The 20,360-nt window shown below is 47.8% G+C and overlaps 3 protein-coding genes across 4 annotated transcripts; 1 reads left to right on the forward strand and 2 right to left on the reverse strand.

Annotated features, from left to right (window-relative positions):
- The first annotated feature begins 3,784 nt into the window (after positions 1 to 3,784).
- LOC125556518 (putative UDP-rhamnose:rhamnosyltransferase 1) lies at positions 3,785 to 6,084 on the forward strand. Of its 2 annotated transcripts, none has more exons than XM_048719235.1 (3): positions 3,785 to 4,063; positions 4,146 to 4,666; positions 4,744 to 6,084. In XM_048719235.1, exons 1-3 carry the CDS (start codon positions 3,886 to 3,888, stop codon positions 5,746 to 5,748), a joined length of 1,704 nt encoding a protein of 567 aa, XP_048575192.1. In that variant the 5' UTR covers positions 3,785 to 3,885; the 3' UTR covers positions 5,749 to 6,084. The 2 variants fall into 2 exon arrangements, with proteins under 2 accessions (XP_048575192.1, XP_048575193.1); XM_048719236.1 differs by having other exon boundaries at positions 3,787 to 4,063; positions 4,151 to 4,666; positions 4,744 to 6,083.
- A 2,525-nt stretch (positions 6,085 to 8,609) lies between these two features.
- LOC125510261 (protein argonaute 18-like) lies at positions 8,610 to 11,586 on the reverse strand. Its single transcript, XM_048675382.1, has 9 exons — positions 11,425 to 11,586; positions 11,184 to 11,327; positions 10,396 to 10,476; positions 10,224 to 10,312; positions 10,021 to 10,095; positions 9,675 to 9,736; positions 9,519 to 9,599; positions 9,091 to 9,432; positions 8,610 to 9,003 (listed from the first exon to the last, which is right to left on the reverse strand). Exons 2-9 carry the CDS (start codon positions 11,304 to 11,306, stop codon positions 8,897 to 8,899), a joined length of 960 nt encoding a protein of 319 aa, XP_048531339.1. The 5' UTR covers positions 11,307 to 11,327; positions 11,425 to 11,586; the 3' UTR covers positions 8,610 to 8,896.
- Positions 11,587 to 16,160: 4,574 nt separating this feature from the next.
- On the reverse strand, positions 16,161 to 20,074 carry LOC125510262 (aspartyl protease family protein 1-like; the record flags this gene model as incomplete). Its single annotated transcript, XM_048675384.1, has 10 exons — positions 16,161 to 16,684; positions 16,792 to 16,863; positions 17,318 to 17,375; positions 17,459 to 17,561; positions 17,665 to 17,738; positions 17,831 to 17,966; positions 18,055 to 18,279; positions 18,384 to 18,619; positions 19,259 to 19,391; positions 19,629 to 20,074. Coding segments are annotated over 10 exons (1,716 nt in total), but the record flags the coding sequence as incomplete, so codon positions are not given.
- Positions 20,075 to 20,360: the final 286 nt, after the last annotated feature.

Below are 20,360 nucleotides of genomic sequence, written 5' to 3' on the forward strand. Positions count from 1 at the left end.
AATGACATAAATACAGTACAAATGCAGTACAATGACATATGTAGTTAAGTGCTTGCTATACCTGAAGAAAGGTAGGGTCATCATAACTTTCATCAACCACCTCTATCCCATCTTGAATGAGACTTTCCTGCCATTTGTAGTGCCCCTTCCTGTTGTGATCAGCTCTGCCACAGATTGAGCAGTGCACTGTCACACCTTTTCTGTTCAGAACCCTAACACCATTCTTGATATTCTCCTCTGGTGCTTTCTTCCTATTCTTCTTGGGTCTTCCCAACTGTTTAGTAAACACTGGTGGATGCACCTTGTACCCATTCTGTTTCTCCCAATGCTTTGGGTCTACAAGAGGAACAAGAGTGTACCCATATGCCTTGAGATATGTCTGAACTGTGTAGCAGTCATGAACCATTGTCTCTGGGTCAATCCTCTCCTCCCTGCAACATGCTATACAATGACCACATGGTACTCCTGACAACTGCCATCTTCTGCAATCACATGTGTGCAAAGCAAGATCCACTGTGTAACAATTGTTACCAGACTGTACTTTGAACAATTGTTGTCCAGCTTCAGATACATGGCAGTTTGCAGCAAACTCTGTATTCTTATCCAATTTCTTCTGAATCTTTGGGCATATTCTCTAGCCTACCCACTTTTCTATAGCTTCCATTTGTTTACTCACTAGCCTGTGCATGATCTTGTGGAAGATATATTCAAGCATACTAAGCACTGCCATCTCTCTGCCATCAAGAATGTAGCTGTTAAACACTTCAGAGTTGTTGTTAAGCAGGATGTCACATTTGGGAAAATCCCTGAAGAATGCCTTGCACCATGTGTTTGGCTCAAGCCTCTCAGTCCAGTGGAAGGCAGCTTGGCAGTGATCATCCATTTTCTAACAATTCTCTCTCCATTTTACCTTGTTTGGTGATCTTGCAATAGCCCACAGATCTTGCTTTAGTACCTCTCCTTTGTGCTTCTCATTAAAATTTTGGTAAATATGCCTCACACAAAACTTGTGTTCTGCATCTGGCCAAACCTTGTGCACAGCATTTATTAACCCTTTCTGCTTGTCACTCATAACTGTGAAAGGAGCTTTGTTTGTAATATTTAGATCATCTTTTAGAGTGGTCAAAAACCACTCCCATGAACTTTTGCATTCTACTTCCACCCAGCCCATTGCAATGGGAAATATGTAGTCATTAGGATCAATTCCAACAGCACTAAGGAGCACTCCTTTAAACCTTGTTTTCATATGACAACCATCAATAAAGAGAATAGGCCTGCAGCCCTTTATCCATCCTCTCTTACAAGCATCATATGACCAATATAATGTTTTCAAACATTTTCTGCCCATTGGAAATTTTGTATCTTTGACAAGTGTAGTTGTTAGCAGAAATGTAGACCCAGGGTTTTTGCTCCTTAGCTCATGCCCATAATCCCATAGCCTGCTGAACTGCTCTTCCTCATCACCATGTATCTCCTTAAGTGCTTGCTTCCTAGCCCTAGCAAGCTTCCATCTATTAGGAGTAACATTGAATTCCTTTGTTATTTTCCTTGAAAATGTTCCAATGGACATCTTCTGGTCATCTCTGAACTCATCAATGAAAAAGTTGCATAGGAATTCTGCTGTCATATCCTTTAACTTCCACTTCTTCTGGCACTTATGCAATCCATTATATGCCTTGATGACAAAACCTCCAGTCCTGTTGTCATTTCCATCCCTAAGCACCCATGGGCAACCACCACCCTGACAAACTGCCTCCAATCTGATCTTGTCATTCTTAAGCTTCTTGATCTGCACTTTGTTCCTTATTGAATAGGCGTTGAGAGCTTTCCTCAACTCAACCACATCAGCAAATACCATACCTAGTTTAAAAACAGGGGATTTCATGTCCACCTTGGAATTGGAAGCTCTGAATTTGTACTTCAGTTGATCTTGTGCTTGTGTGGAGAGGTTGAGATCTTCATCTTCAAGGACATAGTCAGGCTTAACCTCTACCTCCTCTTGCTCAGCCTCTTCATCAACATCAAAGTCAATCTTTTCTTCATAAAGATCATCATCTCCATCATCTATTTCATAATCACTGTCACTCAAATCTGAATCTGACAGCACATCATTTTCAGGTTGCAAATTTGGATCTGCAGCAGCAACAATCACATTTGTCTCTGTAGCATTAACCTGGTCTGGCTGTGCACAATTAAGGAGGTCTTGCTCTGCACTTATAAACAGGTCAGGCTCTGCACAGTATGTCAGCAAATTTGGGTCAGCAACAGAATTAAGCAAATCTGTCAGAACATCATCTTCTGCTGTCCCATCAACTGCGACCTCTGAAATTGGATCTTCAACATTCACTGAAATAATGCTCTGACCACATGATGCACTGCTTGCACCAACAATTGAGTTGCCCATTCTGACAGGGTTTACAACAGATGGCAGCTTTATTATCAAATCTTCTCTAAATTGCAGATGAAGTCTGCATGGTCAACCATAATTGCAAGAACTTTGTGCTGAGCACTAGCTGTGATAAGATGCTGCAAATCCTCATCACCCTAATTCTCACCAAGCCATCTGAAAGTGTTTTCTCAGGTAAACACCAGTAAATAATGTGCTCATTGGCAGGATATCCCAACCATTTTAGGTGTTCTTCTAAGACTGCATATGAAAATGTGCAAGCATCAACATAGTCAAGGACCTCCAAAGAAGAGTTATAATACTCTGGGGCAGTGATAGATCCACAGAAAAGACCACCATGTTCCAGCTCAAGTGTAAAGAAAGGAGTGTGAACACTCTTTCCCATTGCTGAGTCACACACTGCATACCAAAAAGAGAGATATTCAGTTAAAATTCAGTTAACTAAACATAAACTGCCCAAGTGAGTTAAAAATACAGTTAACTTAACTGAACATGTACTGCATACAAAAAGTAGATACATTCAGTGCAAAATTCAATTAACTTTAAATAAACTGCACAAAGTCAGTTAAAAATTCAGTAATACTTAACTGAACATGTACTGCATGCAAAACAAATTCAGATAAATTACACATTCAGATTTATTATATCTACTTCACCAAAACCATAGCATGGTAACCCAATGTACAGTACAGAACACAACATGTCAATCTCACACAAGAAGTAGAACATAGCTCATAACCCTAGCTTCATGCAAAAACCACACCTTCTTCACCAAACCCATAACGACGAAGAGTAAACCCTAGACTAAATGCATCGCTCATAACCCCAAGCACACTTGATAGGATTGCCACTTGGCTAGATCGAAGCAACTAACAAGCTTGAATCAGCTTCCCCAAGCGCACGGATCCGCCGTACGAGGCCGTACTGTGGCCGGCACAATCAAGAAACAGAACAGAGAGAGAAGATGCAATTCGGAGGAGCTCACCATAGTCTGGAGGAATGACTGCAGGCGGCCGGACCAGATGAGCCGACGGAGGCTGCACATCTTCGCGGAACTGCTCCGGCGAGGCAGCCATTGTTGCTGACGTCAGCAACGGCCGCTCCAGCGCCGACAGAGACAAGGATGGAGAAGAATGAGTTGCGATAGGCCACAGGAGTTCCCCCCTTGATAGATTAAATGCGGTTAATAAATTCAGGTGCTCTGGTGCTGGTAGTGCGGGTTGATTGAGAGCAACTCCAGGGGGTTATTTGCAAAACAGCACGGGTTGACCGGGTGCGCACCCACGAGTCCACATGGCGCTCTCTGATTCGCCAGGACTAGTTTTGCACATCTTGAGCAAGTTCAGGGACTGGGTAAGGTTATTTTTCAAGTTGTAGGACTAAACTATCACATTGAGAGCAAGTTGTAGGACTCCTGATGCTTTTAACTCTTTGAAAAGAAAGGTTCGCCTCCCAAGAAAAACGGAGGACTGCTTGGTATGAGCAGTTTGCTATCTCAAGAAACAATAAACATATCTCGAGTCACGGTCTCAGCCGGACGCGTCCCATCTCTCCCCGATTCCATTCCCATCTCTCTCCGCCAGATCTGGATCGACATTTCTTCTCCGTCTCGTCTCTCTCGCCGGCGATCGGAGCAGGACTACCGACTTTCTGCAGGTGCGAGGAAGCTCTTTTTACCAAATATGGTATGTTTTTCGTCTGTGCACTGGGGACTCACTCCACGCTTGCGATGACGTAGCTCAGTTGTGGCGGAAGCACACTTGCTTCCAAGAAGCAAGAGCAGAGGCCATGGCGGACGCCGGAGAGGCCACCGCGACCGCGCGGTCTTCTTCGCCGCTCCACGTCGTGGTGTTCCCGTGGCTCGCCTTCGGCCACATCATCCCCTACATGGAGCTCTCGGAGCAGCTGGCGCGGCGCGGGCACGCCGTCACCTTCGTCTCCGCGCCGAGGAACCTCGCCCGGCTGAGGCCCGTCCCCGACGACCTCCGCGCCCGCATCCGCCTCCTCCCCCTGCCAATGCCGACCGTCGCCGGCCTCCCGGACGGCGCCGAGTCCACGGCCGACGTCCCGCCCGAGAAGGGCGACCTCCTCAAGGCCGCGTTCGACGGCTTTGCCGCCCCTTTCGCCGGCTTTCTCGCGGGATCCTGCGCCGGCGACGGCGGGGATGGTGAGGGTACGACGGGGTTCGGCAAGAAGCCCGACTGGATCTTCGTTGACTTCGCGCACCACTGGCTCCCGCCCATAGCCGAGCAGCACAAGGTACGTCTCTGCCATGGCGAGTAGGTAGTACGTCCGGTCATGGCATGGCTCCATCTAACGCTCCATGCTGCGTGCAGGTACCGTGCGCGCTCTTCTCCATCTTCCCGGCGGTGTTCATCGCCTTCGCCGGCACCAAGGCGGCGAACGAGGCGCGCCCGAGGGTGACGGCGGAGGACCTGGCGGCCCAGCCGCCGTGGATCCCGTTCCCGACCCCGATCGCCCACCGCCTCTACGAGGCCGAGCAGATGGTCTACGTTTTCCGCCCCAACGCCTCTGGCGTATGCGACGCCTTCCGCTTCTGGGAGACGGAGCGGCAATGCCCGCTCTTCATCCTGCGCAGCTGCCGCGAGGTCGACGGCGCGCTCTGCCCCCTCATCGCCGACCTCTATGGCAAGCCCCTCGCCCTGTCCGGCCTCCTCGCTCCATACGACGCCGCGCGAGCCGCCCAAGAATCCGGCGGCGAGGACGACGACGAGGAGAGCGCGAGCCTCATGCGCTGGCTGGACGAGCAGCCGGCGAGGTCGGTGCTCTACGTCGCGTTCGGGAGCGAGGCGCCGCTGACCGCAGACAACGTCCGCGAGCTGGCGGCCGGGCTGGAGCTCTCGGGCGCGCGGTTCCTCTGGGCGCTGCGGGAGGCCAGCGCTCCCCTGCTCCCCGGCGACGGGTTCCAGGAGCGCGTGGGCGGGCGCGGCGTCGTGCGCGCCGGGTGGGTGCCGCAGGTGCGCGTGCTGGCGCACGGCGCGGTAGGCGCGTTCCTGACGCACGCCGGGTGGAGCTCGCTCATGGAGAGCTTCCTGTTCGGGCACCCGCTGGTGATGCTCCCGCTGTTCGCCGACCAGGGCCTCACGGCGCGCGTCATGGCGGCGAGGGGGGTCGGGCTGGAGGTGCCCAGGGACGAGCGCGACGGCTCGTTCGGCCGGGCCGACCTCGCCAGCACGGTGCGGCGGGTGATGGCGCGGGAGGACGAGGAAGGGAAGGCGCTCGCGCGCAACGCCAGGGAGTTCCAGGAGATGCTCTGCGACCGGGCCAAGCAGGAGGAGTACGTGGGCGAGCTCGTGGAGCACCTGCGGCGACTGCCATAGGGTGCAGTTCTGTTCAGCCTCTAGGATGCACTGGCGCTCGTGTCTTCAAATATTTGCAACCAATGGCCCTGTTTGGATCATGGGGTTAGAGCTAATTTGGATTAGTTGGAGGCTCAAATAACCCAAAAGTATCCAAACAAGGAGGGTTAGAGTGGGTTAGTTCTATCTAACTCAACTATCCCGATGGAGAGGTGCTTATTTGGGTTAGAGTGGGTTAGAAAATAACTCTAACTCTAACTGTGTTAGAGTATCCAAACAGGGCCAATATCATAGTTTTTTTTACGCTGGAACCAATATCATAGTTGCAAATTTTCAAACATCATTTTTAAAATAAAACATCGAATAATTTGAATAATAAGAGTATCTCTAAGAGATGATGTAAAAACATTACCTTGCCAAAAACTCACCATTTAGGGCACTTCGGGCTTGCAGTCGCTGCCGATTTCGGCCGCCACTGCCACCCTGCCCGACGTTGTCGTGCGCCACCACATCCACCCGCCCACCGGTATCCGCGCCACATCCCCATCGTCCACCCGCAAAAACAGTGGATCCATTGCTGTCCAAATTCGGCTGCCCCATCGCCCTCAGTCACCGAATCCACGCCCCCATCCCCCAATCTATTGATTCCGGCCGTGCTTTGCGGGGGTTCACCCATTGTCGCCGTCAAACTCCATTGTGTCGAGGATGCCATCATGCCCTACCGCGACATCCGCTTCGGTCGTCACGCCACTACGCCGTCGAGATCACGTCCAAGGGCAAGCGGAAGTGCTTGGTATTTTCAGAGATGTCAGAGCTCACCGCGTGCGCGTACTGACACGATAGCATGGAGGTACGACCGACCCTTCCAAGCTCAACTTAGGCAACCCCTGGCCAATGTACAACGCACTGCCGAGGCTAGGTATGCTTTATACATCCAGAAGCTCACCGAGGCCAATTTGGACCTCATGGCGGCGGAGCCCTTCACCGAGAAAGACTAGGAGCGCATGAGGAAGGAAGACGAGAATCGCAAGAGGAAGACAAGAATCACCTCTCAGTATCAGCGCCAAGGTTCAACATGTTTTTTTTCATTTTGGATTTTAGAACATACTATACGTCAAACGCAATCTGCTAAATTAATTATTTGATCTAAACTTCGCCTACTAGTATTTATAATGGACGATGATAACTGCCACACGGGTGGACGTTAATAGATTTGGCTACATGTTTTGTATGGTGTCTAAGAGGACCAGCCCACACGCCAACGTGTGGGCAAGAAAAGTAATGTTCACACGCCTTTTTTTTTCCTCGCGGTCCCTCTCACACGCCTACGTGTGGGCAAAATAGATAACACTCACACGATCTCTCTTAGCCACCTACCTCACGGTCCCGCACGCCCCGCGTGACAGTCACCACGCGTCCCCGCAGTTGCCATGATCCGAACCCTCTTTAATGTCCGTTTAATTGCAGTTGCCATGTTGCTGTACTACAGTTGCCATGTCTGACAACTACATTTGCCATGGTTGCTCAACTGCAGTTGTCATCTTAGGTCAAGTGTGAGATGCCATTTTTTGGACAACTGCAGTTGTTGTCATGTATGGTCTGGTTACTACAGTTGCCATGATTTGAAAATTTTAGGAGTTGCCACCTACTAACACTAGGCAGTTGCCATGTATGGTCTGGTTTACTACAGTTGCCCTGATTTGAAAACTTTAGGAGTTGCCACCTATTAACACTAGGTAGTTGCCGTGTAGCGTTACAAAAATACATGGCAAAATAATATGTTCGAGTAAAGAGAGAGTTGTCATCTGCTTACGGACACGCTAGGGCAGTTGCCATGTACCCTGCAAAACACATGACAACTGACATGTTCGGGTAAAAGAGAGTTGCCATCTACTTACAAGCACACTAGGGCAATTGCCATGTACCCTGCAAAACACATGGCAAGTGATAGCTTTGGATGTGGGAGAGGAGACGGGCGTGTAGGCGAACGAGTAAATGCCGACACACCAGCCCCTGTACGTGAGTGAAAATTGACGTGTGAGCGAACTACTAAACGCTCACACCCGGCCCCTCCGTGTGGTGAAACGGATGTGTGGGCGACCGGGTGAATGCCCACATACCAGCCCGGTCCTACATGACACCATAAACATGTCAAGATTCGTGCACCCACAAACAGACGCGGATCTCCACATGTGGGTAAGATGCAAATGCCTACACGTGTGGGCATTAGTATTTTCATTTATAATACTTCAGGGTAAAATTTAATTCTCTCAATTCCTCGGCAATCACGCATTCCTCGGCAATCACACAAAAACTCGAGTTCCTTTTGGATTGCCTTTATGATCAGTTATAACCACAACATTGTCTCATAGCGGATTATTATACCATCTTCATAGATTTGTTCAACTAGCGTACCAGCAAAAACTCGAGTTCCTTTTGAATTGCCTTTATGATCAGTTATAACCGCAACATTGTCTCATAGCAGATTATTATACCATCTTCATAGATTTGTTTAACTAGCGTCTACCAGCAATGAACACAAGGCAGGCCCCTAGAAGGGCGATCTACACCAACTCACTACAACTTCGACGGGTATGATGTTGAACATTTTGTATTAGAGTTTAAAATTTCAAAATATGCAATGAACCATGCTTAAGTTTGCTTTTACATTTGGGGATGCTCTATGAGACTATGATCTTCAAAGAAAAATCATTGGAAGAAATCCTATTGTAAACTAAAACGATTATAACACAAGCTATGTTTTTCCTATTCCAGGGTTTTCAAAATCCTGTAACCAGAGGCCCAGCGAAAAGAAATCATATTGTACCGCTAAATAGAACTTACATTTCAAAAACAGGACACCAAACGAAATTGGCACAATGTAACACAGAACAAGATTTCGTTTATGTAAAAATTGAAAGAATGCCCTGCTCTAAACCTTTACCAACTGGTAGCTACAATTAGTTTGACATCTACTTTGAAAAAACAAAGCACAATCATAACGGCGCTACCCCTACAAATCTAGTCAAAGATCAAAATCTGGCCTCATTCCCAATGAATGACAGGCTTATACAAAGTATATATGTCATCACAGATAAACAACACAGATGATACATATTCATGCTTGGAGCAGGCATCCAACTAACGACGGCAGCGAGCTGCGGACTGCTTATGCGCCCGAAGCGGCAGCATACACCATGTTGCCATTGGCATTGCCACCGCGCCCTCTGCCCCTAGCTGGGCCGCCTCTCCCACGGCCACGGCCTCTACCACGACCTGCAACACAACACAGATGCAGCGGTTTATTATTAAAAAGGGACATAGATGCATACAACCAATTTGGTAGAAGGAAGCTGTCTCTACCTCCAGCTGGTGCAGGAAAAGGAGCCTCCTCATAATAACCTCCGTCTTGCTGATAATCAGGCTGGCCACCACCATAGCCGCCTCTCCTGCCACGACCCCTGAAACCACGGCCCCCACCTCGGGGTGGCGCTGGTGCCTCATCATAATACCCTCCATCATGCTGATAATCAGGCTGACCACCATAGCCACCTCTCCTGCCACGGCCCCTGAAACCACGGCCTCTACCACGAGCATACCCATTACCCTCATAAGCTGGACCATGGTCAGCATACCCATTGCCTGCATAGGCAGGAGCATGCTCATTTTCCCATCCACCATCAGCATACTCCATGTATCGATTCCCTGAAAAGTAATTTATGTAATGATGAACAGCTGCACATTTTTATACTCTGAAGATGATGATTTACTAAGTAGCAAATTAGCCCCACCACGTGCACCTCTACCCCTTCCCATTCCCCTTCCACGGCCTCGGCCACGGCCTCTTCCTCGCCCAGGAGGTGAGTGCGCATCTACAATTACAGTGAAATAAGAAAGCAGACAGAATAAGAGATGATAAGGACAACAAAGTGAAACATGCCCAATACCTTCTTCATTCTCATATTCAACAAACGGCTTCACCTTGTCAGCAGGCAGAGGAGATTGATATCTGCACATACAATTAACTCAACCTATCATTTCATGCAGAAGAATAATCCAATTTGCAATGTTACAACATATTCTTCCAGATAGCTAATAGTTGTGCCAAAAACTATAACAAGAATTGCATAATTGAATAACTAGCAATTCATGAGACAGCTGAATAAGGTAGCCTGAAAATTCCCAAATAAATATTCCAACGTAACCATGTAGCCCACAAAACACAGGGATGATTGCTTAGTCTAAAATTAAAATACTTTTCCTAGTATCAGATATACAGCTAGCAAAGCATACCCGACAGATGACGTGTCCAGCTCCTTCTTTGAAAGAGTTATAGTAATCATAGACACATGCCTTGTTGTCTCAAGCCTGCAGGGAGAAAAGATTGTATGTCATCACAAGAGCACAGCTGAGACATCTGAAAGTAAGTTAAAAATATCTAGCAACTACTACAAGTAGTAGCTTTATATGCTAAGATGTTTAGAGTCGATTCTTACGGAAGTAGGCCTTCCTCCAGTGGCTCCCATGTGTCAGTAATATCAGTGGATTCAGTGGCAGTGTTTTGATGGAGACCCACAATTCTCCTCTGTGCAACAAAAAAGCAATAAACAATTTATTTAGAATAAATTTGAATGCATAGTTTCCATGCACAGCCGCCGTCAAAAGTACCTTGATCAATTCTGCAATCATCACAGTTTTGTTTATGGCCCTTCCCATCGCCTTGAATACAACTTCATCGCAACCCTTATCCTGTATGCATATATGGCAAAGCATCAGCCACAGAACATAAAAACAAAACTGCATGCAATGCGCACTTGCGTTTTTATCGAAAACCCATAAATAAAGCCATCAAAGGAAACTCATAAATCACATCAGGAGAAATCATCAAAACATGGATGTGACTAACGGTCGCCATCAATTATTAGAGAATATATCAAGTAGCCGTGCACCACACTCATCATCAACTAAAGTGGTTACTGGCCGTACAAAAAGTGGCAACCGGGCACATTAGCGGCCCAACATGATCTCAGATTCTTCAGTGTTTTAAAGTGACAAATCACACCCCATGGGAGTACAACATCTATCTGTACGATTGGGACTTATCCAAAAACTATGCCTAATTCGCCACAAGCGTTTTCAGCTTTGGCAACCACACAGTAAAAGTCATCGCCCTACAGTGCTAGGGGCATTTACTTTTTAACATCACAAGTAATATACGAAAACAGAACCAATCCTACCAAACAAGGCATCAGAGTAAGAGGATAACAATTTCCTCCTATCCTCGAATCAATAGTTCGCATTGAAAGCACACGCTTAGCGGACAGCAATCCGTACGGCCCAATCATTCATTCGGCTAACTTTCGAGACACATCCCTAAACTAAACCCCACTGCTTATCGCCTACACAACCGGGCGCTTAAACCGGCGATTCAAAGGGGCTGAAGGCGTCGGCGGTACCTGGAAGAGGGTGGTGGCGTAGGTGATGTAGTTGCGCATCCTGCCCTGGGTGGTGATGCGGATCTCGTTCTCCTTGATGGGCACCTCCTCCCGCGGCTTCTCCACCCTCTGGTACCGATCCATGGCTCCCTCCCGCTGGCTCGTCTGCAACACCGCAATGCGCGACGGAACCAACCGCCGTCTCAGATCCACGCAACACAAACGCGGCGGCGGCGAGCGGGTAGGGAGAGAGAGGCCGTACCTGCCTGCGCGGCGGCGGCGGTTGTGAGGCGTCGGCTGCTGCTCCGGTCCGGTGGTTTGGGTTGGGCTGGCTGGCGGCTTGTCCTGGCGACGATGCGGTAACCGCCGGGTGGGGGTGGGAGTGAGGGCTTTTATATGGCCGCCTCCGTCCGGGCCGGGAAGGCGGGACCGGGTCGGACTCGCCCTCGCCCCCGCGCGCGCCTCTAGGGTTTTGCGGGCGCAAGTTACGGAACTGCCCTTCCAGGTTCCGGGGTTTTGCGGCTCTGGGACGGCCTCTGGACGGACGGATCCTCGCGGACGGTGACTCGTGTACGGCTCGGATTTCTCCGCTGCGGCGCAGGCTTGGACAAGGAAGGGCTTTCCAAGGGCGCCAACCAACGCGACGGTTACGTTGCGGCCTGATGGGCCTTTACTGGGTTTTCGACCCAACAGAAGAAACTGCAAGTTATTTTCTCACAAGTATTTTTTCTTCTTATATTCTTATATATAATATAGTTGGTTAAACTCAGACAAATCTTATATGCATGCAGATTAAAAAGGACCGGGCTAGAGGGAGTAATTTTTTCGTCTCAAGAAAATCATTTTTGGGAAAGATAGTTTTCATTTTGTGTGTGACTTTGCTGATTTGTTTTGTTATGTAGAAAAAAACTTTATGGTCATATAGTAACTTGAATAACCAATTACTAACCCTATTTTGATAATGATCGGTCAATGTGAGCTCTATCTCTCCTCTTCTCTTCCTATAGTACTACATTGATTTCACTTCTTGATTAGGTTTGAAGGTTCTTCATATGTGTCTTTGCCTGTCGTGGAAAGAACGGTCGGTGTCGCGGAATATTCAGATTCTTGCGTCATTGCCATTGTTGTCGGCTCGAGCATCACTGCCAACCCTTCCATATAGGTAGAGAGCTCAAAATGCGAGTGCTTTATTTGCGAAATAAATTCTCGCATTACTCGGAATAAAGTATTACAATCTCGTCCCACAAGTTTCAAGACCTCTTGTAGGCCAAAGCCTAGCCAAACCATAGTCGGCGTTGCACCCTACTAAAATTAGCCAAGGCATGACTAACATTATTACAGCTCCGACAAATATGATCAATGTAAGAACTCCTCTGCTCCATACTACTAATTAATAATCTCTCTAATAATAATAGCATACTTAGACTTATTCACAATAACTCCCTTGATCATCATTACAACCTCCAAGCAAACAGATTCCACATCAATGTGTAGATTACTCCATTGTAATGCCAACCAAATAATTCATTCCTTTAATGCGAGAAGCTCGGCTTCCAAAACATCATTGCGCGATTGTATGTATCTGCAAGAGCTAAATATTATGGATCCTTCGTGATCTCTTAGTATCGTACCTGCACAGGCAACATCCCCTAAGACCGAGGCATCGATATTTAGCTTGACTTTGCCCTCTATCGGTCTAGTGCAAGAACAAATAACACGAGATTCCTTTTATATTGCATGTGGGCTGCTTATGCATTTGATTGAAAAACAACTACCACCTTCCCTTTTATTGGATCCATATTTGAATTAGACCAAAGGGGTATTAAGAAAGACAAATGACTAGCCAAGAATCTGACAGAAACGTCCGCTGGAGGTGGTATTTTAGAGTGTACTATGTCATTTCACACATACCAAATCCTCCAAGATAGCATCATAATGCGAACTCGTTCATCATCCTGCAACTCAGATAAAAGATGTAGAAACCAGTCACGGCCGATCGGTTTTAGATGTGAACGTACCGGTAGAGTCCATTCTTTTGCCATTGCCTTCCACAAAAGCACGGCATGGTTGCAGGGACAGAAAACATGGAACGAATCTTCCTCTTCACTTCCAGATACAGGACACACTGCAGTGATCTCTAGATTTCTCTTAACCTCATTTATCCAATTAGCTAGCGAATCAGTGACCAACCACCAAGCAAAAGATTGAACTTTTGGGAGAGCTAAACTGCGCCATATAAAGTTCCACCCTTCATGAGTTCTAGTAGGTTGGGAGCTTGCTGAAGATTCCCTAGCCTTTGATATTTCATCACGAGCTAATCTGATCATGAACACACCTTTTTTTCCAGCGCCTAAGCAACAAAGTCATCATCAAGCCGTGTAGACAATCGTACTTTTTGAATTTCAACTATATCCATCAGAAGAAATACCGATTGATTTTGTCCAAATCCCAATTTCCGCGGTGGGTTATGAGCTTTGAAACCCACTTTAGCCGGCACCTCCCTTTAGGAGTGATTAATCCTCCAATTGGCTCACGTGCAATCCAAAGGTCACGTCAAATACAAACATTTCGGCCATTATCGATTCTTCACACTACGCCTTTCTTGAGGAGCTCTAAGCCATGAACAATAGCAATGGCATGTAGGCGACAGATTTCTAGTGAAAACCGTATCCAGAAGACACCCATTGGAAAAATACTTCGCTTTAAACAACCTTGCACACGGATTATCTTACCGTGGTCACACACGACATTATCCATTCAACCAATCGATGAGTGAAACCAAACTTTTACATCATTTTCTTAAGATAATTCCAATTCACCCTATCATAAGCCTTTGAGAGATCTAGCTTATATGCACAATAACTCCTCGTGGGATCCCTCTCTTACTTAATATGACGAACATATTCAAAAGCTACAAAGGCGTTATCAGTGATCATACGTCCGGGAATAAATGCACTTTGAGCAGGAGAAATAATAACATATAGAATAGGCCGCAAGCGATTCACTAAACATATTGAAACCACCATGTACACAACATTTCATAGAATTATGGGCCGGAAATCCGTAATTTTCATCGTATTATCAATTTTCGGGATCATGACAATAATAGTATCAAGGGGGCATTATTCCAGTGTAAAATAATTCCTTACCGCAGAAACTATACCTTCCTTCGCTGTAGTCCAATTGTGTTGAAAAAAATCGCGCAAGAATCTGTCTGGCCCTGGCGCCTTCGGCGGGCCAATTTGAAAAGGGGCATCTGTGATCTCTTTATCTGAAAACTCCACACACAAAACATCATTTGTCTCTGGTTCACAACTCGAACAAAAAATCAGTAATGAGTGAATGATCAATGGTGGGGTCGGCTGTGAAAATAGTTTCACAAAATATTCAGTAGCCGCACCCCGCATCTCTTTGATCCCCGTGTGTACAATACCATTCAGAAAATTTCTTATTTGACACTATTTTAAAATCTACTTCCTTATTTAACATTAAAAAAGTTTTTCTTTCCTATTTGACACAAGTTCTAAATTTTATTCCCTATATGATATTTTCATTCATTTTGAACCTAAATGACACCTGAAAAGACTCTTTTGCCCCTCATGTGGTATGTGTGTTGGGGGCAATAGCACACACAGTATCAGTGCGAGAGCAGGAGCACACACGTAGCAACACATACACATGCACCAACACACACGCAACAACATGCACGCGCGCGTGCACACACACGCACACACACGCAACAACACACATGCATGCGCACACACACGCAGCAACACACACGCACGCAGCATGCACACACATACACAAACACGCATCAGCAGCACACACGCAGGCAGCACATAGGCACGCAACAGCACACACACATGCGCGTGCGCACGTACACACGCAGTAGCAAACACACACGCAACAGCACACATGTGCGCGTGCATCCACACACGCAACAGCACACACGCGCGCGCACACACACATATCGCATGAGGGGCAAAATCGTCTTTTCAGGTGTCATTTAGGCTCAAAATGGACGGACGTGTCGTATAGGGAATAAAATTTAGGACTAGTGTCAAATAGGGAAGAAAAACTTTTCCAGTGTCAAATAAGGAACCAGATTTTAAGACAGTGTCAAATAAGAAATTTTTTCTTTTTTATTCTATTCTCCCGAGCCATGCCATACTGATCATGATTTTTTTTTTTTGTGTGTGTGTTACAATCCTCTTCCTTCGACCAGTCTATCCGCGACCGTTGCATCCACATGTTTGCAAGCACTTCTAATAGTTACAATCCTCTCTGTACAACAACAGTTCATTCATCTAAACGGAGTGCTTGCAAGCACTTCTAAAAGTAGTGTATCGTGGAGGAGAAGATGATGGCTCCGGTGTGATCATGGAGAGGCTCGGAACCATACTTTTCGTCCATTCCATTTACCTGTCCGAAGAAGCCATCTACGTCTGGTCTTGTCTTGTCCATCCCACAAGTTTTTCCCCCATGGAAACTGACCTTGTAACATGGTTCCAAAAAATATACAGCTTGTTAAGAACATATGCGTTGAGCTCGATATGCGTAAGCATCGACACTAAAAATACATCGGGTTTGTTATGTCTGATCTGCGTGAGAGAGTGTTATTTCTAAGTCGGTAGAATTGTATGCAGTGAAGCCGAAAATTGTTCATGAAGTGTGCAAGTGTTCGGTTCAGTTGCACATTTTTACCAAACTTAAATTTGCACGCAATCTTCAAAAAGTGCAAGTCGAACTTTCAAAAAATTGTTCATGGAACCATATTCAGGAAGTTCGCTCTGAAAATGAAAATTTCCAAGTCGATTTAGAATTACAAGTCCTATTATATACAAACGGCAGTTTTTTATGAATAAACACACTCCCCACATCGGCATCATGAATACCACGGTGCGGGGAGATTTCATAATTGATTTATTCGTCTCAATGTAAGTTCAAACCTTCCTGATAGTACAGTTTTGTAGCTGAAAGAAACAGTAGACAGAAGCATGCGCAAAGTATACGGCAGTCTCATTTATTCTGTGGTTTCAGTACATACACATGCGCGTCCACCTAGTCACAAACCCCTCGGCGGAGCGCGTTATTACGAGTGTATACATATCAACACGTGAAATTAATAATCAAAGTTAAAATGGCCTAGGTCTACCTATGCAACTCAACTCATCCTGTGTGTTCTATCCTGTACTGTACCAACTCCTACGGCAACTACAAAAAAAGAGTGTGAGAGCGTGTGATCATGTATCCATGTCAACTTCAAACCAATACAAGGCAATGGCGGGATCAGAGAATGGCGAGGAACAGCGGAGCGATGGCGGTGAAGAGGAAGGTCCAGCTGAAATGCAAGTGGATCGACGAGCCGGACGAAGGCTTGGCTGTGTCGATCTGGGTGATGTTCGGCGAAGGGCGCTTCGCGGCTTCGGGGTTTGAGCTGCCTGGTCCGGAGGCGGGCTTCGGAGGGACGGCCGAGGGGTTCGGGCTCACCGGGAGCTTGCTTGAGTGGTCGACACTGTAGCCTGGTTCATGATGATGATGACAAGCACGGTTTGTAAGGGCATTTTTATCGGAAACCGAAACCAAACCTGAAGAACCGATTCGGGGGATGTCGAGTTGAGGTACTTACAGTTGAAAGATTTCCATCCCAAGACTAGCCTCTCGCGGTCGAACACCACCTTGAGCCCGGACATGAAGTTCTCTGCACCGGAAGTGAGCAGACAGCAGTAAGAACGATGACGTGGATTATCGACGGTGAGGTGGTTTAGGACACATCAAGGGAAAAAGGTAAGTACAACCTTTATGGGCACAATGCTATTAAGAAAGATGTTGCACATGGATAGTTAGTGCTGAAATATCTGAGGTTTTATAGCATATAAGAGGACATAAAACCTGACCAATAAAGCTAGCAAAGCAGGTCTGACAATGAGCAAGGCATCTGAAAAGTAGTGGTTATTCATTAATCATTGGTTCTTTGCAACTAACACATGCTACCAACTCCATCCAGGAACTCAAGGCTAGATGGGTTAGAGAGAATCTAATTTGGTTCTTTGCACACCTCAAATATCACTAGTATGGTTCAGACTGAATCTAATAAAAAAACAGAGCACAAGGCAACTTTAGATAGTGCAGCAGTGTAGAGTATAGGAGCTCACCCCCAATCAAGTTAACACCTTCACTCTTCATAATAGCCAAGCAATAGCCAACAGGGGTCTGTTCCATATAAAAGAGCACCAAGATTAAATTCACTAGCTAGCTTACATGGCTGGATGAAATTAGCATCGATGTTTTCTTACCGAAGAAATATCCGTTATGGTGATTATTGGATCATTGACAGGGAATATACTGCCACCTTTCGCCGTCAGGCTTATGTTTGGATGACTAAGAGCTCCCTTGGCACTGGAGAGAGCAGCAGCATATCCATCAGATACAAACAAGCAGTGGTTTGTAGAAATGTGCCTCACATATCAATATATCATGGACTGTTGCTAGACAAACTTACCTTATGGTGTAGCAATATTCAAATGGCAACGAAGAATCGGCCTGATTTCTCTTCTCTTTGACTTGTTTATGGAACTGAATTAGAACGTCAATGAATATATATGAGAATCACCGTGAAAATATAAAACACGGTGAAACCACTTGTATAATGCGATAAATCTACTTACAGCGCTGGTAATCTCGGTATACATTGGGTCGGAGAGAGCCGTGAACGAGGTACCGGAGTCCACGACTGCGCTGAATTTTGTGCTGAAGGTTTTACCTCCCGCCTTAGCTCCTATGATGCTAATGTTGTAGTATGGACTGCAGAAATAGAGCGCGCGGACGTCGTGAAAGGTCAGAGACCTATATTGTTTGCTTGTGAAACTGTGAGAAATGAAAACAGACATACTTGTGTTTGTAAATGTTCAGCGGAGTTTCCAGCTGGTCGGCGCTTCCCGTGTCCCCGAAGTTGATCCTGCCATGACCATCTTCCCCGAAGCACATGGAGAAGGAATTGGCGGCGACTCCTTGGCTCGCCAGCAGACTCGGCACCGACTTGCTGTCCATGCCGAGCCCGAGCAGGCCGTTCGGCGCGGCGCTGCCTAGAAACGAACCCGTCTGGACCCGTCCACAGCTAACAACGCACACAAATTCAAATTCAAATTTCAGCACAGAAAAATGAGCAGTGACTCGGAATTGCGCATTGTCATGTCTAGTAGTAGATCACAAGGGACATACCCGAATGTTATGGGGGCTTGGGTGATCTTGGACTTCCCGGACTCGGTCGCAAGGTACAGGACATCCTCGACCAGCACCCCGTTGGACGACGTGTTGTCCGACAGATACTCGATCTTGTAGGGGCAGCTGTTGGTTGCAGCACTGCATTGAGTCTGGAGATCACACAGGTCGCTGCTGCAGGGGACCTTCCGGCTGGTGCTCGACTTGCGCGGGCTGTACACATCGAACTTCAGATTCTGCTCAAAATTTTGCGGTTTTTGCCGAAACAAGGTTACATTTCACAGATCAAGCAAGAACATGAAGACATGTAGCATTATTACTGTCAGGAGTGGTCGATTAGGGCATTATGATGATTCAGCTAATGTGTGTAAAGCGTAAACAATCAGCAAGAGCTCATTAATTTCAACCTGCAACAGGATTGCAAGAACATAAAGAGAAGGGCCAAGAAGCTAGGGCTTTGGTTAGCAATAGCACCAGTAGTAGCAGTAGTGTTTTCTAAGTTCCATAAGGCAGGCCCCAGCTGAGGCTGTCATGCTCCTGCAGAGGCCTCCCCAAAACAGGACGGCACGTGCGGTGCTTCCGTGATTTGCCCCCCTTTTCTTTCCCGAATTATGCTCGCAACAACTCCATCTCACAAGCATGTCGACTAGCAGTAGTACCAACTTTTTTCATCTCTACTGATGTCAAAAAAAAAAAGAACTTTGTTCATCTCTGCCATGCAACTAATCAAATCACACTGTAATCTTCTGGTATTTAACTACTTAGCACCCGGAAATATCTCTTGGAGCAACGGACACGAGGTCGAATCGTAACAAATTGACAAAACAATGGCGTCGAAGCAGGGGGAGGAAGATGAAGGTGGTACTGGTACGTACCCCGTATTCTGGCGAGGTGAGCGGGGCGCACTTGAGGCAGTCGCAGGGCACCCAGAAGAGGTCGCTGCCGGTGTCGAGCGCCACCAGGAACGTCACGTTCGGCGTCCCCAGCGCCACCACCGCGTAGTGCAAGCTGCACACACCCAAAGCCAACCACCACCACCACCGGCTTCTTTAGCACAAAAGCGAGAGGAAAAAGATGGCCAGACAGTCTGGCAGTCTGGGATGGGTGACAGCAACCTCGTCCTAGTTCCTCCGATCGATCGATCGATCGGCCGGCGCTTTATTATCGCTATCAATCTCTCCTCTCTTGGGGATCATTGAGACGGTGAATTGACGAGGAGGAGGATGATGAGAGGGGCGGGCTTACAATCCGAAGGCGTTGAGGCGGTAGGTGTCGTTGCCGTCGGCGAAGGCGAGCGGCCCGCCCGCTCCTGGCGCGGGGGCGGCGGCTGCGGCGGCGAGGGAGAGCGAGCGGCGGCGGAGGTCGTCGTGGCCCGCCAGCGCGGCGAAGTACTCCGCCGTGCCCGGCGCCGGCCCGGTGCGCAGCCCCGCCCACCGCCGCACCGTCGCCGAGTACCGGTGGTGGACGTCCAGGCTAAGCGCCTCCGCCCCCGCCGCCACGAGGGCCAGAAGCAGCAGTGCCCGCACCGCCGCGCCCATGCCGGCAGCAGAGCAGAGCAGGCAAGCTAGACTCCACGTCTCCACCCCACGGCTTAAAAAGCTCGCGCCTTTATTGCAGGGATGGAGGGAGGGAAGGAAAGGGAGGAGAAAATATATGCGTTGGTGGTGCTCGGCCGCGGCGTCGCTATTTAATCAATCTATCTATCCTGCTGCCGGAGACGGGAAGAATGATCGGCGTGCCGAGGTCTCCGCGGGAGCGGCGGCGGGGCCCGGGGGCAGCGAGAGAGAGCGACGGGGGTCGTCAGTGGGCTGGAAGCTTCGCCTCCGTTGGACTGGACCGGCGCCTGTGCTGCTGCCGTGGCCCCGTTTGATTTTTCGTTGGGATGGGAGGGAGAGAGCCGGAGAGGGATGGGGTTTGGTTGTTTGTTTGGGTCGGGGGATTCTCCCGTGCGGTGCGGCGGGGGTGTCGACGAGGCCG

Source organism: Triticum urartu, chromosome 5 (genome assembly GCF_003073215.2).
Source record: "Triticum urartu cultivar G1812 chromosome 5, Tu2.1, whole genome shotgun sequence".
NCBI classification, from domain to species: domain Eukaryota; kingdom Viridiplantae; phylum Streptophyta; class Magnoliopsida; order Poales; family Poaceae; genus Triticum; species Triticum urartu.